The 18,191-nt window shown below is 45.2% G+C and overlaps 1 protein-coding gene across 1 annotated transcript; it reads left to right on the top strand.

The window, feature by feature from the left end:
* The first annotated feature begins 503 nt into the window (after positions 1-503).
* On the top strand, positions 504-6,252 carry Tnfsf18 (tumor necrosis factor (ligand) superfamily, member 18). Its single transcript, XM_013015560.1, is given in 3 exon segments — positions 504-683; positions 4,716-4,791; positions 5,909-6,252. Coding segments are annotated over 3 exon segments (600 nt in total).
* The last annotated feature ends 11,939 nt before the right edge of the window (positions 6,253-18,191 follow it).

Here is an 18,191-nt window from a genome sequence, read left to right as displayed (position 1 = left end):
GACATAGAGTCGATTTCATTTTCCAACTTCATTGAGCCACAGCCGTATACAAGGCAAGCCATGCAGTGACATCACGATCACAAACACATTTTTTTCCTCCTAAACTATGCGCCCTCTGCTCACCACGTGGCCCTGGCATTTGGAGTTGGGAAGGCTTGAATCCCAACTCTGCTGCTTCTTATAAAAATAACTCCTCTCTGGAAATAATTGGGGGTATTTCCTCAGACAGGCCGCTTTTTCTCCAAAGCCTCACTGAACATAGACACTGTACTTCCTCTTGCTCCAGGAAAGAGTTTCACCCTGCTTCGGAACTTCCCTCTTTTTGGCTTTTTCCCCCTCGTGTGTTTGGGTTGGCCCGAAGCCTTCCATTCCTTTAGCATATCTGCTTGGTGCCAAGTGAGAGTCAGCGCTCAGCCTTGAAGTATCATTTCTGACTCAATGTTTCAGAAGGAAAACTCCGCCTCCCTGCCTCCTACAGCCTAATTACCATAATACTACAAAACATGACACGGCATCCTTCATCCAACACTGTGAATATCCGCTTTCCACCGCTCAGACTCCTCCAGAAAATGAGCCGGGGACACGTGGGAAGTATGCTGTTAAGCCAGCCAGACCACCAAGGAGCACAGAGATCATTCTGGAAGCCCTGCCTCATCTGCTCAGCAATAATTCTCGTGCTATTGGTTTGCTCCATTGTGCTGGTTGCTTATTTCCTCCCATTCAAGGTAAGGAGGCCACAGAACCTCAGGCTGCTGTTCAAGTATGACCATGTGTGTGTCAGTCTAGTCATTGTCATTGACACGCAGGGCTGGTGGTCTTGTAATGACATGGGTCTTGAAATGTGCCTGGGTGTTTTGAGACAAAGGATACTGGAGGTGTTCAATGTTAGCTGCAGAAATGTGGGAGGTGGAACTAGTTGATTTAATCACATGAGTGATAGATGTCTTGGTGTTTTGTTTCTTTTTCCTCTGGAATTTTGCTACCCCTTTCTTGATAAAATAAAAATGAGGTCAAAATATGGTATTTTTTTCCTCAAGGAATTACAGGCGAATTATGGTATAATTAAGGGAAAAGACATCAAGAGATAACAGAAGACAGGATACAGCAGTTGACAGATGATCAGTGTATCACTGAGGAGAAAAAGAGCAGTAAGTCAGGACTGAGAGGAGCTGGATGCGAGGTCTTGTTTTCTGAGTAGCTAACTGTACAAATCTGAGAAGGCCATTTGGTCTCCCTGGTATTCAGCTTTCCCATCTGGGAGGGAGGGGAATGATGTAGTTAATGTTTGCACTAGTAGTACTGTTGGCTATAAAATACTGTGGTCTATGATTTATCCAAGAGTGGTATGGGATGTAATGATGTGGGAATTCAAAGTGGAGCCAGGACTCTGGGCTTGAGGTGATGGTGGGGGGCTTCTTGGATAAGGGGGGAGAGCATGTCTGTCTGGGAAGCCCCAAAATGCGACTCAGGAATTTCCCAAGGAGCTGCATTCTAAGCTATGTGCCTTAAGAATGGAATCTGCACTGGGGATGGAGACAGGTAGAGTCTTTACTAGCAGTGTTTTCAGTATGACCTGAAAGAAAATGAGAAAACTCTAATTCAGGAGCCAAGCATTTTCTATGTGCAGATTCTGAGTCTTGGGGAGAATAAGGTGGTGCATGTGTATCTGAGACAGGGCTTGGGAGTGAATGGAGAAGCATTTTTCTAAGAACATTGACCAGAGCAGAGTTCAAAGGTGTGTGTGTGTGTGTGTGTGTGTGTGTGTGTGTGTGTGTGTGTTGGAAAGCAGCCGAGGCAAGATGTAGGATGAAGCAATACCCTTTAGATACTAGCTCAGATTGGGCAAGTAGAGCCCTGGCCAATGTTTTACCAATAAAAGTTTGCGCCCAACTTAGAGGGGTGCACAGGTTGTTTGGATAGTTTCCTGGCCTAATGTCTGCAAGACTAGCTCCAATGGGAAGGCCGGGCGCCCGCTGGCAGTGGAGCCGCTAGCTCAAGCCCTCCTCTTTCTCCTTGCCTGCACTTCCTTCCCCTGTTACCCCACAAATAAATATTCTAGAAGGGAAGCCCTGGATGGGCGCCGGCGGTGAGTCACCGAGTCACTCCACGAGCCGCCACGCCCACCTGCACAGGCCACCGGCGGCGGCCTGGCAGCGATGCTGCTCTCCGTTCTATTTCTTCTCTGTACCTTCCCTAGACACGAACTGAACTCCTATTCAACAAGAAGTTTGGCTCCTTTTAGACCAACAGAAATCTCCTTGGGTGATAATCATGCCTCTCCCTTCTTCTAGTAGACATTTCACTAAAAAAAAAGTGAGCTAAAAAGTTTGGTCCAGGGCTGGGAAGGTGGCTCAGTGGTAGAGCGCTTGCCTTGCATGCCTGAGGCCCTGGGTTCCATTCCTCAGCACCACATAAACAAAAAGAAAAAAGCCAGAAGTGGTGCTGTGGCTCAAGTGGTAGAGCGCCAGCCTTAAGCTGAAGAGCTGAGGGACAGCGCCCAGGCCCAGAGTTCAGGCCCCATGACTGGACCCAAAAAATTAAAAAAAAAAAAGTTTGGTCCACCCTTCATTATTAACAACTTTACAGAATTTGTCCAAAGAGAAAACAAGTGTGGAGGAAAGTCCCTTCCTGCAGTGAAAAGCAGGATGCTTCCACCCAGGGAAGTTTCACTCGCACTTAAAAGCAGTGTGCATTTTATTCCACATGATAATCTGATTAGGGAGAAAAATGTGTTACGTTTTGGCTATTTTGAGTCCAACCATGTAAGAGGAAGTGCGGCTATCAGAACACCTGATTCTGACCCTCTGTGCGTGTTTACAGGTGGGTGTCTGTTCCTTCCGCACACGGCTAGATTATAAATAGAAACCGGGTGAGAGTTTTGGAGATGGCAGGCTGCCCTTGGCCCTCCGCCCAGCCTCCCAGCAGCCGCATGACCTCAGGGATTAATTACCCAATCCTGCTGGCCCGTTTCCCCATCCACAGAAGGGGTGTGCTCATTCTTACAGTTGCCTCCGAGATCGGTGATAAAGTACAGTGCCTGACAGGCACAGTCTGAAATTCCTATTCTAATCGAGGTGACGCTGGTTTATTCTCTATGCTTTGACTGTCATCCCTGAGAAATTATCTCATAAAGAGATATGGATTAAAATGGAAGAACACACCTTTTCACCTTCTTAAAGGAATTCCGCATTAATGTTAGCCTTTGCCCCTTTCCTGCCTTTCTGTCCTTATGTCACTGGATTCCAAAGTCTTTCATGATAACCTCTGCGTGACTAATCTGACATCTTCCTATCTCTCTCTTTAGTCTAATCTAATGGTGAAACCATCCATGGAAAGCTTCCAACGCTGATTAAGTCCAACTGTGCTGTGTCTCAGGAAAGAAAGTTCTAGCTTAGATCCACTCACTTCCAGTGGGACTTTTCATGTTGCTGTAAAAAGCCTGTGTTTCCCCAGTCCATTCGCTCTTCTCTACTGAACGACTTCTCTTCAAATATCCAATAACATCCCCCTTAACTCTGCTGAGAACTTTGTCTCCAGGTCCTAAGAGAAAACAGAAGTTGGAAATAAAGAAGATCCAAAGCCCCCAAGACCTACCCTGCACCTACACTGTGTGCATGGACACTGCCTTCTCCTTTCCACGGATACATTTTCACATGCCCACCGGGTCAACCCACAAAATAGATCCTATTGTGTTACTTGCTCAAGGATATTGCTATAATTCTCTCCTTGCACTCATGTATGACTCCTCCATCAGTGTACAGGAACATTCTCATCAGACAATGAGCCTGTCATCCTGGCTACTCAGGAGGCTGAGAGCTGAGGACTGTGGTTCGAAGCCAGCCTGGGCAGGAAGGTCCGTGAGACTCTTCTGTCCTAGGAACCAGCGAAAAGCCTGCCGTGGATCTGTGGCTCACGCCTCGCGTCACAGAGCTCCGGGACAGCCTCGTCCGTGTCACGAACCCTCGTGGGCCACGTGCCCTGCTCTCAGTGTGTCGCCTCGGGTTGCCCCAAATGCTCCATCTGTAGGCCTCAGTGCCCAACACCTGCGGTTCCCAAGCAGACGCTGGTGTCACGGGCCAACAGGCCCTCCCCCGAGCGCTCATCTCCTTCCCTAGCCCCGGCTGGCTTCCCTGCGTCCTTCCTAAATGCAGGATGCCGGACGCCGTCTCCCTGCCTTCGACTCTGCCTGCTTTTTACTTAAATACTTGCATTTGTAAAGTTCGCCGCTGCTGATGTTACCTTTTAACAGGGAAATACGGGATGCAGCAGTCATTTCAAACTCAGGGATCCGCTTCTGCAGCCTGTCTTGGTTGTTGAGATTATCTGGATATTAAATAGGGGTGGCTTTATCAACCAGAATTGTAAATACTTATAGAGCTGGTTTTGTATGATTTTAGGTAAGGATAAACATAGGAGTTGTGTTATTTTCTTCCCACTTGCCAATAAATCACCTTGTGAAGTCACTGGGATGTGGAGGCTGCTTTTCAGAAACGGGAGAGGGGACACGATCTGGCGGTTTTCCTGTACGGGAGGTCAGGTGGCTGGAATAAGACATTGTGCTCTGTTAAGAACCAAAGCAGGGGTGACATAAAGAAAAGGTGAAGGACACAGCCAGCCATCTGGAGGAAGAAGCTGGGAGCGTTGAGAGGTGGGGCGGGGGGATCTTTTTATGGCCCTGTCGAGTTCATTTACATCAAATGTGTGGTTAAGCAGAGCTACTGTCCGCAGCCTGACTGATGGTTCTCTTCCTTCCGCAGCAGCCCGCTGGAGAGGCCTGTGTAGCAAAGTTCGGTGAGTAGCCACCTTCCCCGTCTCCTTCCACGTTGCCTAGCCCGTGGTGGCTGAGGCCGGTGGTAGTGTGCACCGCAGATTTGTCTTTTTGTTCCAATTTCAGCTGCTGTTTACGGCCACTTGTCAGCCGCTTGGTTGGTGAAGCTCACGTTTAGGATCCCATCTGTGCAAAAATACATGTCACACTTAAAGATGTGTGAGTCTGAGATTGAGCAGTCAACTTGTATTTCTGTTCCACTAAGGACAGACATTTGTTTGATTGTCTTGAAATAGTTTCTATCCTTTCTTTCCTTAAAGTCCTGTTCACATCTCATGTTGCTGATGTCCAGAGGAGACACCAGAAGCAGCATTTCTGTTAATAAGCGTAAGGAAGAGAAGTAGAGACACAGGAGCCCCAGTGTCTCGGCAACTATCTCCGCTTAGCTTCCAAATCAGTTTTCCTTATGCTCACCCGACATTGGATTAGAAAAAACGATGCGAATTTGGCAGCTGCATCAGAGCGGGGTGGGGTCTGGGGCAGCCCAGGCAGTGAGTTTGTGAGACTCACAGCCCAGTAGCCAACAGGAAACCACAAGTGGAGCTCAGCGTAGCAAAGCCGTGCCTTTGAGCACAGCAGCTGAGGGACAGCACCCAGGCCCTGAGTTCGAGCCCCAGGACTGACAAGAACAAACAAACATAGTGCTGGACTCATCAACTTCGTTGTTAAATGGGAACTCCGCTTTCATGTGAAGTTGAAGCTGGACACCGTGGCCTCTGGGGGAGTCAGGAGACGTGAGGCGTGGCGTGCTGGGGGGGCGGTGAGGGGAGGGAGTGGAGGGGGATACAGAAAGCTTCAGGCCAGGCTTTGCAAGTTTGTGGTTTCGGCATAGTAAAGGAATTCACATGTCACGCAGGCCGGGCTCCGGGAGCCTGGCGTGCAAATCCCGAGCAGATCTCCGCGCAGCCAGGTGTGGCCTGTTTGGGGAAACTGAGGCACCTGTAACCTGGAGGGGTGGGAAGAGTGGACCTTCACGGTCGGAGGCAGCAATGAAGCCACCTGCAGGTGGTAAAGGACGTGTTCCAATCGAGAAGAGGATAACAGCGTAGAATTCATGCGCCTTCTATTTTTTTCTCACAGGACCATTTCCTGCAAAATGGCAAATGACATCTCCTGAGCCTCCTTGTGTGACTGAGATGTCTGGCATGAAGCTGAAGGTCCTTCAGAACGGCTTGTACTTGATTTTTGGAAGAGTGGTTTTGGATAGAGCGTACGAGGGTCTTGCCCCTTTTGCAGTACAGCTACGTAAGAATGGAGACATCTTAGAAACTCTGACAAGCAACTCCCAAGTCCAGACATTAAATGAGATTCACGAATTGCATGCTGGAGATATAATACACTTGTTATTCAACAGTGAAGACCAGATTCTAAAAAATGATACATACTGGGGAGTCCTTTTAGAAGCGCGCCTTCCGTTCATCTAGAGATTTGATTTGGTTTCCTCCTCCTCTTCGTGTATTTAGGCAAGCTGGTGAGTTGGAGGAGGGGCGGGGGTGGATTTCCAATGTGGACAGTGGGTCAGGGATTCAAATCAATACGAATTCTGCATAGGAAATCCTAGTTTTGTGAGTACGTCGAAGGCTTTTAGCCAGCCCTGGTCTGGGGCCTGCAAGGAACGATCAACGATCCATGATACAATGAGTATGAGCTCCACAGGGTAAAAACTTCCCAGCGTCTCCCTCAAAACCTGGAATCTCTGGATACAGGAAGGAAGTCCTGTCCATGGAGCTGGTGTGCAGAAAGGTCTCGGTCTCTTGCCCTGGTCTCATTTTCTTAAGCTACTTTATTTAGTCTTTCCATTTCTTAGCTCACCAGGGCCTATCTGCCCGCAACAGCCTACCTTAGATATAGCGTTTCTGTAGATAAAAGTTCACTGAAAAACCATCGGGACAGAGGTGCAAATGGCATGGAATTTACTTTATCTTTGAATTTCACCTGTTTTTTATTCTCAGGACACAAGTTGCTTTATAAAGATAATTAGTGAAAGGGATCATTCCAAACTTTGGTCTAGTGGTAGATTAAGAGGACCCAGTAGTACTCATTAGATTTAACTCCGGGAATTGGTATTACTACTGCTAGTTTTGTTTATATAGGCATTATACAATTTTAGCTATTTTTTCCTGTTTGCAGAATATGTATCACACAGCAACTCTATTAAGTTAATAGACTAGTGTGTTTGGAAGAAATGTTCAGTGAAAACATAAGCATTAGATTACGGTCTCAGTTCAGCACGAGCGATGGACAGATCAAATAAGATTTCCAATGTATCACACCATTTCAACTCTACTACTGCTATCTCATTTTAAAGATGCATTGCCCTTCAGCACATTGAAGCTAAGTGAGCTCTTTCCTTTACCAGCAGACTTATTCTTCTTTCCTTGCCAGGAGCAGGGAGACCCAGGTGCTGCTCAGGGCTCACTCCAACCCCCCCTCCCCAGGAGCTCTTCACAGTCAAATGTGCTGTCACTCAAAAGTTATAAGTAGCATTCAACTCCAAATCCAGCACTCTATTGAATGTGCTGCTTGTAAGTTCTTTAGGAATGTATGTACTATTAAATTTTGAATCAGTTTAGAATATTTATGGGTATCTGTGGAAAACTACGTTAATATTATTACATGTAAACCTAATTTAAAAACATTTGCATTGTGTACCATAGCATTTCTTGGGTGTGCTAAGCTATTTCTTCCTATTTTGTATAACATATGCTGAGTACTAATATGGCCAAACACTTGGCACGAAACCTTTTGTATTTGCCTATCTCCTCAGGAAATTAAAGTTGTGTCATAGGTATTTATAGAACCTTGGCTGTTGTATTATGAGCAGCAGTGTGCTGGAGTGAGCTAGTATAAGAGCTGATTATTATATTGTCAGATTATTAAATCATCAGGAAATTTGTACTCTGGCTTTTAAGTATGGCCATAATTAAAACCGGCGATGTGTGGGGGAAAGTGGTCAAGGGAACAAATCACAGCTTTTGCTTTTGGAAAATTTGTTCACTTTGTCTACTTTGTCTCTGCCTCATTTCTGGGACAATTAAGACAGGCAGAGGGGGGGGAGAGAGAGAGGGAGAGAGAGAGAGGGAAAGAGGGAGAGAGAGCGAGAGATCAAGAGTGAGTGAGACAGAATAGATTTGCCCTACAAAGTAATGATTTCTCAGGGCATGTGGAGGTTTCTGTACATAAAGATGACAGTCAACAGATAATAATTGAACAAGTGAATTTCCTGGCAAGTGTTAGGTAAAAACGAGAGCGGGGTGTCTGTCATCACCTCTGGCCATGGCTGCTTCCATCCTGATGAATTAGGCAGCTCCACCCCTGACTTCCAGCCTTCCCTACTCCACCCTGGCAAAGCTCACCCATCAAAGCTGCCATTGATGTGTTACACACACACACACACACACACACACCCCAGCCCTAGTGTTAACATGTCAGGGCTGGTCTCCAATGCCTGCTGTGTTCCTTTGTCTGTATTTAAAAGCTATAATAAGATGTATGTCAGTACATGGATTTTTCTTTGGGTATCACACTAGAGTTAGCAATCTGGGGAATATGAAATCATATCAGAGAAACTCTTCATGCAGATGAACACTTGTTGGCAAGTGTTAGGTAAAAACGAGAGCGGTGTCGTCACCTCTGGCCGTGGCTGCCGCCATCCTGATGAGTTAGTTAGGCGGCTCCACCCCTGACTTCCATCCTGATGAGTTAGTTAGGCGGCTCCACCCCTGACCTCCGCCCTTCCCTACTCCACCCTGACCAAGCTCACCCATCAAAGCTGCGCTGGGCTGCCTCGCACCCGTGATCCTCCTCAGAGCTGACGTAGTTTGTAGTTCTGAACGGTGGATCGGCCCCTGCTTCTGAAGGGTAGCCATGAACTGAGAACCAATGTCATCTTGTGCATAATAATAAATCCGTAATTATTATCTACACATCTTGGAGAGCACATTCCTTCCTCTTTTGATCTATCCTAATTCACAACTTCATTTTGATGTGGGGTGCCTTTTTCTTATTATAAAGGAGAAGCAAAAACATGGAGAACTGGAAGGTCCGCAGCTTGCGTATTCCTTGCAGACAGAAGCCACAAAGCATGGCTTGGCCCTGTAAGCCGAGAGAGATGGAGCCCGCCAAAATGCGGGGAAATACCGTTTCCAGCACCACGCCGCTGGTCCCTCTCTCCCTACGCATTGTTTGGGTGGAATTAGACTACGTGGCTCACAGTGAGCTTTCAGAACCAGGCACCAATGCTTTGGATGTCCTGACTTCAGGAACTATATTCCTAGCCCTCCTAAGAGTTCCTGATTAGGCTTCAAAATGAGCCTGTCATCGCTGCCTGCCCTTCCTGGATCACAGCCTGGCTACAGCTCTCTATGAATGCTCTCAACAGTCTCTGCTGTCCCAAATGGCCTCACACTGTGTCCTCGATCTGACAGAAACATCGCAAGGTGGGCAAGAGGAGGCAAAGTATACACTCTACTTATTGCTGGCAAAGTATACACTCTACTTACTGCTGGCAAAGTATACACTCTACTTACTGCTGGCAAAGTATACACTCTACTTAATGCTTGGGAAGTATACACCCTACTTATTGTTTGTACACAAATTCAAAATGTTCAAAACTGTCACTAAAGGATTGATTAAATATAAGCTGACTTACAAGAGAGAGAGAAAAAGAAAAAGTTACTGGGAAAATAACTTTCCTTTTCTGAGACTCGTTGTCTTGTCTGTTTTGTTTGTTGCTTATCCAGATTCTGACAAACCAAAGTCAAATTTCTGTTGAATCAAAAATACCTTTTAAGTATGTTTAAAACACCAACTAATATATTCAAATCTTTGGCACAGGGTGGACTCTACACAGGTGGTGGCCACCAGCGCTTTTATGTCAGTGAAAGACTGAGATTTATTTCTACGGTTTTGGAGTTGTTGGTTCCCAAGTTAAGAGAGTTTTATGTAACATCTACTTATCTCTTACTGTCCCTCCCAGAGAAAAGCAAACTTCAAAACAAAAGCAATTTATTTATTTATTTACTTCTATATCAGCAACTCCTATAGCAGTGTCTGAAATAGTTAAGTATAGAAAGTGTTAACATTAATAAACGAAATGACACAGCCCCTTCTGCATATGAATGACCAGTGAGGCGCGAGGCATAGGTTTCTGTCTCTCAAATGATGTGTTTTCTTTCATCCCCCATGTTTTAAAAACTCTAAGGTGGATAATGCACGGAAAATTCTAGGCATAGCTAATAAATCACAACAAACACTGCTCCCACTACTGTGTGGTCTCCTCATGACCACGGTGCCCATAATTTCATTATCCTTGGACTCATGGGAAGAGGTATCCTTTTGTACAGTAAGGTCCATTTACCGTGATGATGGTTTCATCAAATTTTAGGTTAAGCCGTGCCTTTGCCTTTTATTAAATACTATATGACAAACAGCCATGTATATCTCCCCCCCGCAGAAAAAAACCAGTTCTTTGAACACAGTCTTAAATGTTGCTCTTCATTCTTTAGGGAAAACATATTCAGAAAACCAGACCTCTCACAAACTTAAAGCCAAATGTCTAGTATTTCCCTACCGTAAAGCAGTCTGTGGAATTTTGTTTTGTGAAGTCATTATAGGTGTTCATCATCTTGAATTTTGTATTAGCTACTTCAAATAGGCATTTGTAGAAACACGCATTGTGGTTTTTGAGCACAGATGCTAAGATGTTTTTGGTGGGATTTTCTTCAAGATGGTGGTAACATTACAATGTCTGAGAAATTGTCTTCAGTTTTATATGTGTCCAAGAAACTCAATTTTTCCAGTCCCAGAGTTTATAAATTTATCAGGTATTGCGTAATCAAACTCACAAGAGAGTGAACTGAATGTTTTTTAGCCAGTGTACTGTGTGGCTAGGGAGCACTGTATGGGAATTCAAATTATAACTAGAAGCCGGGCGCCAGCGGCTCACGCCTGTCATCCTAGCTACTCAAGAGGCTGAGATCTGAGGCTCACGGTTCAAAGCCAGCCCAGAAAGAAAAGTCTGTGAGGCTCTTATCTCTAATAAATCACCAAAAACATGGTGCATGTGGAGCTGTAGTTCAAGTGGTAGAGTATTAGCCTTGAGCTGGAATCGCTCTGATTCAAACCTGATTTCAAACCCAGACCCTGATTTCAATTCCAGACTCTGCCAAAAACAAAAACAAAAACCATAAAACAACAACAACAACAAGAGACTAGAATGTTTTAGGTAGGCACATGGCCAAAGGGAGGTGGTTAGGAGGAAGCCTGAATGAATAATGGCTTAAGATACTACACGCATGCTGTACTCATTAAAAATGACTCACTGAAACAATATCTTCTAGAAATTATGCTAGATACCACGGAAGATACACAAATAAAAAGGTGCGAATGCCTTTTCTTAAGATTTTAGAGTTTAGCTGAGATAATTGTTGTACATGAGTAGAAAACTGTTCACCTAACTGCTGTCATGGGAGTAAATTCATCTGGAAAAGGCTGAGAAGCCAGACAAACACAATGGTACCAGTGCTGAAACAGGGGCCCTTTGAGAGGAAAAAGTATAACACAGAATTACCAGAAGTTCGTAATTGTGGTAGCTGGTATCGGGGCTTATGCCCGCCTCCCACTGGCTTTCTTTTCAGACTTTCTCATCTACAGGTGTTTGTTTCAGACATTTCACTTTCATTGTAGGTTCGTGTTTGTGAATTCACTGGTCTCTCCATGTTCACCATCGTTTGATAAAACTGTGGAATGGCCTTTTGAACAAAACTCAGTTACAGCATTGTCTAAGTGGAAACACATGGTGGCGGTGGAGAAAGGTTCAACAGAAGTCTGCACGTGCTCTAAACCAGGGTGAATGCATGTAGAAATTAAGAAGTAGAAGTCAAGTAGAAACACCGATCTTTGCCTCTAGTAGAATTAACACACTGAGGTCTCAGTTCCAAGAGGAGAAATAGTTTCACCAGGAGGTACAACCCTAATCCTATTGAACCAGACTTTAGAACTACCGTGTGGCCCTTTGTGCCACCAAACCATCAGGTCAGAAGGAACCAAAGTGCTGGGTGTTGATCTGGATTATGAAGGGACAGACAGCCTCCCCCTCAGCGGAGCTGAGGAGGGGTCTGCAGGAATGCAGAAGGTCTTCTAGGATCTCAGCATTGCGACGCCTGGTGGTCAGAGGGAAACTACAGGTTAATGGGAGCAGAACTAAAATGGCATAGGTCTCTCTCTCTGTTTCTGTCTCTCTCTGTATCTCTCTCTGTCTCTGTCTCTCTCCCTCTCTGTCTCTGTCTCTGTCTTTCTCTCTCTCTCATTTGGAGGCTAAGGATGGGATGTCTACGAGTGCCAGGTTGACAAAGGATGGACTTGTGCTGGCTAATTTTATGTGTCCACTTGAGCATGCGAAAGAGCTGGTGCAGCATTTCTGGCTGTGTAAGGGAGGTGTTCACTCACGGAGTGAGGCTGAGTCCTCGTCAGTATAGACGGGCATCCTAAAATCACTTGAAGGCCCAATTAGAACAGCAAGAGGAGGCAGGTGAGTTCACCCGCTCACTTCTTGGTCTGAAACGGCCTTTTGCCCTTGGACATGGTGACTCCTGACTCAGTCTCCCTTCATGTCCCCTCCCTGTCACTCAGTTGTGGTGCCCAGGTTTTTGGACGTGGACGGTGTTGTGATTCTTCATCCTGAGACTTCCCAGCGAGCCAACTTGCATAACTAATTTCCTCATAGCTGGGTAGATACGTAGGTGTGTGGTGTGTGTAGATAAAGATATTGATCATTTCTCCAGATAACCCTTGCTACTCAGCAGGGTTCCAATGGTGCGAGATGGGGTAAGAATCTGAAAGCCAACAGCATTTAGAGGAAAGTCGCTGATGCAGGTGAAATCATTACAGAAGGTGTCAAGGGAAAATGGGGCAAATCACTGGGACATAGAAAGCACTGACATTTGTGAACCAGCACAAAGATGGCATCTGGCAAAGGAATAACCAGAGTCAAATGAGGCCAACGAGAAGAGGGGACCCACAGACATAGCCAGTGGGAGACTCAGAAAAGGAAGTGGTCAACATGGCCGTGTATCCACAAGGATCATCACTCTGAGAACACAGGAACTGAAAAGTGCTCATTGGATTTTGTTATTTAAGAGAGTTTCTAGTGATATCATCTGGTGATATTACACCATTTTCAATGGCGTAATGAGAGAAGAACTCTGGTTTCAAGGATCGAAGAACCCCTGGGAAGAAGAATTATCAGACAATAAGTAAATACTAACAGAATAAGTAAATACTAACAGAAGATCGACAGGTTAAAGGGAACAACCGCATAGGAGCTAGGAAGCAAAGGCACCATTTGAAGTTTTCGCCAGGCATCATTCTCTGCCATTGCGCCGGGGCGATGGTTGAAACAGTTGAAGGTAACTCTGGAAAAGGGACTTTCCCCCCAGAGGGGCTGCTCCACCCCAGTGGAGCTCAGCACGCCTTATCTCAAATCATCTTATCTTCTTCCCCGAAGACTGTGGGAAACACACAGCATGATCCAGACCTTTGTACAATACAATGAACTAGACAGACTCGATTCGTTTTTTCAGGAGCTTGGCCTGGACTATAGGCAGAGGAAGTACTATTGATCGGTGGGGAAATGAACTAAATGTCGTCACAGCACTTTGGATAGGAAGCGTCACTAGATCTGATTAAGGGAAGACACAAAGTCTGCCATATGAAATAACCAGAAGAGGAAGACAGCATCAAGATTTCAGGAGGCCTGGAAACGTGGGACACAGTAAAGAGCTAGAAGAGTTCTAGAAGACTGAGTTGACAAACACTCCTTACATTATAACCTTTTAAGGGGAAGGATGTAATAAAATAAAATTTTGTGGATTGATGGCTGCTGATATCTGGATGCAGAGTGTGAAGAAACATTTCTGGTTGTATGTAATTTTTTTTTTTACTAGTTCTAAGAACTTAGTCATTAAATATCTCTTGTCTTTAGTTTCTTTACCTATTTAAAAAAGGATTATGTTTGAGGAAATTGTTACGAGATTTATATAGTTTTACAAACTGTAGATCAAAATGTCTGGTCCTAGTTGCACAAAGATTCGAAATTAGAATCTTTGGACGATTCCTAATGCAGAAAAGGAAGTGGTAATTGGACCAGAATAGACTAGCAACAACCCCCTTCACCCCCACTTCCAGTTTGAATACATAATGTTTGCAGCACACAGCAGGGATTTTTGAGGACTTGACAGAGGTGAACGCTACGGAAGAGTTGTAATCCCTGTGAGACAATGGAGAAACACGTACTCAAAAGTCCTCGGTGACACACACGGATGAGGAACTAGACGGCAGGCAAACAGAGTGGCCACGTGCTCCTCGGCTCAGGGCTTAGGGGAAATCGATGCCTACCCAGCTCCGTGGTCTAAGCCAAGTCTCTATTCAGTGCCATGCGATGCAAAAGACAGATTCTTTACTGAAATAACTGTGGAAGGCAAAGAGGACTCAAGGAGGAAGATATGGACATTATTTTGAAGGCTGGTTTCTTGACCTGATTAAAATGACACTGGAAAATACGCCGTTATGTTATTAAAACTGCCAGAATTTTGTTCTGCTGTAGCTTTGCCTCATGAAAAAAACTGAGGTTAGAGGAATTTAGTAAATGCTCCAGATAGGACATCTTCAAGTAGTAAAGAATTGCTAAAGCCAGATCCATCTGATGCCCAAGCACACGTGATTAGGCCGTGTGTTTAAAGTGCGTGCTCTGGGGTTCGGTGGACGGTGCAGCGAGTCTCAAGAGCTCCATGCGTAGGGTGAACCTCAATCAAGATCACAGGATGGCGCTTGGTAGCGCGGTAACCGTGCTAAGGAAGCCCGGGCTGCACGGCTTCCCTCACGTGGTAACAGGACTGTGACTGTGAGCAGGCTGGGAGGGAACGCCGGGGCAGGATGGGCTGTGCAGGGCCTCCGAGACCTTGGGAGAGGAGCAGGCCTCTGATCACATCAAACAACAGCGCGGCAGCCAGCCCCAGGAAATGGAAACAGGGGGGTGTTTCCTTGTTGCTGCTTTTGTTTTCTTTTCCTTGTATCCTGCTTGTTCATCTATTTCTCTGTCTGTCTTTGGGAGGGCCGGGAAATGGTGGGGCAAAGGACAAAAAAAATGCAGCTGCGGCCCTCACCGGACACCGTGTGGAAAATGAACGGCGCGGCTTGCGGTAGGGTGGGAGGGAAAAACTGGGAGAGAGCGAGGGAAGAGGTGACATCGTCTAAAAAGAAGTGTCCTCTTCACCTGCCGATGTAACCAGCCCCCCTTTACAATAACCGCAAAAATGCCTAAAAAGAATCTTACACATTGAATAAAGACAACACAGCGACATGGAAAAAAAGAAATGCTGTTTCTGACGGCTGGTTCTAGTGTGTGCAATGTCTTCCTTCTTGGGATTAAGGAGGGAAATCCAACCCTGGGTTGGTGTTTCATACAGTGCTTTCAGGATTAGAACGAGCTTTAACGCGCAGGAAGATGTAAGCCGCTAGATTCCACTTGGGACAACACTGGCTTCTTGTTCCGTATTGCGTGTCTTTCTCATGGAATAAACAGCCGTGTGGAATCTGCGATGTGACCGGCAGCCCTGAGGCTTTGGGCAGAGGTTCCCTCTCCAGAGTCAGCTCAGCTTCCCACTTCTGCTTTTACAATGAAATCGGGTTATTTTAAAAAAAAGTGACAGTAAAGGAAAAAAATTTATGCAAATCCTCGTCCAGGAATTTTTTTCTTGAACTCTAAAAAAGTAAATCTCAGCGTGGTTAGGAAACATAGTTTAGTCTGCCGACCCCTTTTATGTCTATTGGTTTTCTCTTACAGTTCCCTTCTTTATTTTTTAAAAAGTTCCTCCAGTGACAGTCATTTAGTTGTCTTAACACTGGTACCTAACCATTCATTCAGGATTGCCTTTCCACGTTGGAAGAGTGTTAAGATCATTCACGACGTCATCTCTACGTGATGTAGCACAAGTACAATCATGGAGGTCGCGGGTCAAATCTAACTTTGCCCTTTAGTCACCATGCTACTTGGTCAAGATACTTAGTGATTCTCAAGTTTGGCTTTGCCATCTATAAAGAAGGAATGCTTTCTTTGATATGTCATGGGATTATTATGGGAATTAAATCAATACCGTAAAGTCTGCCAAGACTTGTTGGCTGTGAACTGGTGTGTAAATGTGATTATGACTGTTCAGCCTGTAGTTATATTCAAACTGAGATCGTGTGCGATAGCGTGGCGCTAACAGGTACCGAGTGTGTGGGGTGGTCATTTCTTTCCCTGATGGAAACCTTCTTCTTCAGTATGCCTAAAATGACATCCAGTTAGTTCATCTTAAACCTGAGGTCAGCTGAAGTACCCAACTCTTCCCAGATCATTGTCATTTGCCCAGATGAAACAATGATGCAGAAGTGTGTCCATACACTAAGGTTCCCGGTGCTGGACTGCATGCCCGACGCTGAGCGAGTTTGTAGATCGTTTGCCTGTGGCTTAGGTTTGCTTTTTACTTTTTCCCCTGCAGGGCTGGGAGAATTTTCGAATGTAAAAGATTCCTAATTATTTTAGGCTATGAGCTTCCAAAGGGATGCTCTTGAAAGGACCTGAGAAAAGCCCAACTTCCGCCCTTCACAGCGAGAACTCGGGCGGCTTACTCTCCGTCCCTGCTTTTGAGAGTTCTTGCTGTCTTGAGGTGAACGTGACAAGGCTCCCAGGGCGGCTGATGACCTAGGAACTTCCCATTTTGGTCGCTGGTGTGCTGAAAAGTTCAAAAGGCTGATTCGCCCAGTTTCTAATTCCGAAAGCTTCCTGTGTCCCCAAGAATGCTCAGTGGAACAAGAATGCTCAGTAACAGAACAGTACACGCTGGGTAAGAGATACCACGTAGAAACTGACTTCTCACAGGCTGGGTTTAGGAAGGTCACGACGTTGGTATCTGCCTAGTGACTTCCTGTGCGATTCTTCCATCTCGGAAGGCGGAAGGCAGGAGAGCAAGCTCAGCACCGCAGCGGCGTTCTGTGGCGCCCTCTGTTCACAAGGGCGTCTTTACGATCTCAGCACTCCCAGAGGAGCGCACCTCCCGCCCTGAGGTCCTGGGATTACTGGTCTTCCCAGAACGCTTGTAGATCACAGCAGTGGTTGTTCTGCATCAATAAACCACCCAGCCATTCTCTTATCTCCATCTCACCAGTGATTACACACAGGAATTTTACAACCTTTAGTGTCTTTTTAAAAATCAGATTTTATTTTAAAAACTCTTATTTTATGTATCATATAGAACTCTAGCTTGATTAAGTCTCCATTGCTAGCAGAGGCGATCACGTTAGAACACCAATTTCTTCATCATAAAAAATAAATAAAAGAGAGCAGCTTGACATGCACCCCGGTTGATTTTTCCTCTAAAAGTACCTGTCATGAAATAACCTATTGCTCTAGATGCTGCTCTTGGATTGGTAATCTTTAGGACTAAAAATCTAAACATCAATCTAACACGGACCAATCATACATAGAGCAACTATGAAAGCTATTAAAAAATGTTATGGTAGACTGAGTAACAAAGAAAATTGAGCAAAACTGGCTTTGGTACTTGGACTTTAAGAATATACACAAAGACAGCAACAAAGGAGAAAAAAACAAAAACAAAAAAGTGCAAAATAACAAAAACCTTGTTTCCATTTCTTGGTTCATCTTGACAGACATCACTTTATCTGCTCACATGCTCGTGGCTATTGAGCCTTTGTGAGCCTTGCCTACTTTCTGTCTCGTTTGTAAGTTTATCTGTTTTGGACAGGATGAGAGGTAGCAGACAAAGGGTGAGCAGATGCAGCAGCGATACTCATAGCACTGGGTTGAAAATGAACTTACAACTTGTGGGGGACAAACTGGGAGGAGAGGAGGGAAGAGGAGAAGCGTACTTATTGCCCGACCTACATAACTAACCCCACTGTATAGCGCCTTTGCAATAAAAGTAAATAAATCATAATAAAGTTCACAGAGATGCATTTTACTCCTAATGTAACTTCTGAACTTGAACCCTTTTGTACAACTACTTAGTAAAAATAAACATTAAAAAAGAAAAAATGCACAAAAATCCTTTTATGGATGTCTTCTCGCATTTTGTTCCAACCCTTCCCTTGTATTTCATTTCCTGGAACTTCAATGCCATTATGACAGCTTTCATTTTCTTTTCTTTTCTTTTTTTTTTTTTTTGGTTGGCTGTAGGGCTTGAACTCTGGGCCTGGGCGCTGTCCCTCAGCTCTTCAGCTCAAGGTGAGCGCTCTACCACTTGAGCTACAGCGCCACTTCCGGCTTTCTGGTGGTTTATTGGAGATAGGAGTCTCACGGTCT

Source organism: Dipodomys ordii, unplaced genomic scaffold (genome assembly GCF_000151885.1).
Source record: "Dipodomys ordii isolate 6190 unplaced genomic scaffold, Dord_2.0 Scaffold27, whole genome shotgun sequence".
In the NCBI taxonomy this organism is placed as follows: Eukaryota; Metazoa; Chordata; class Mammalia; order Rodentia; family Heteromyidae; genus Dipodomys; species Dipodomys ordii.
This window is presented reverse-complemented; position numbering and strand designations above follow the sequence as displayed.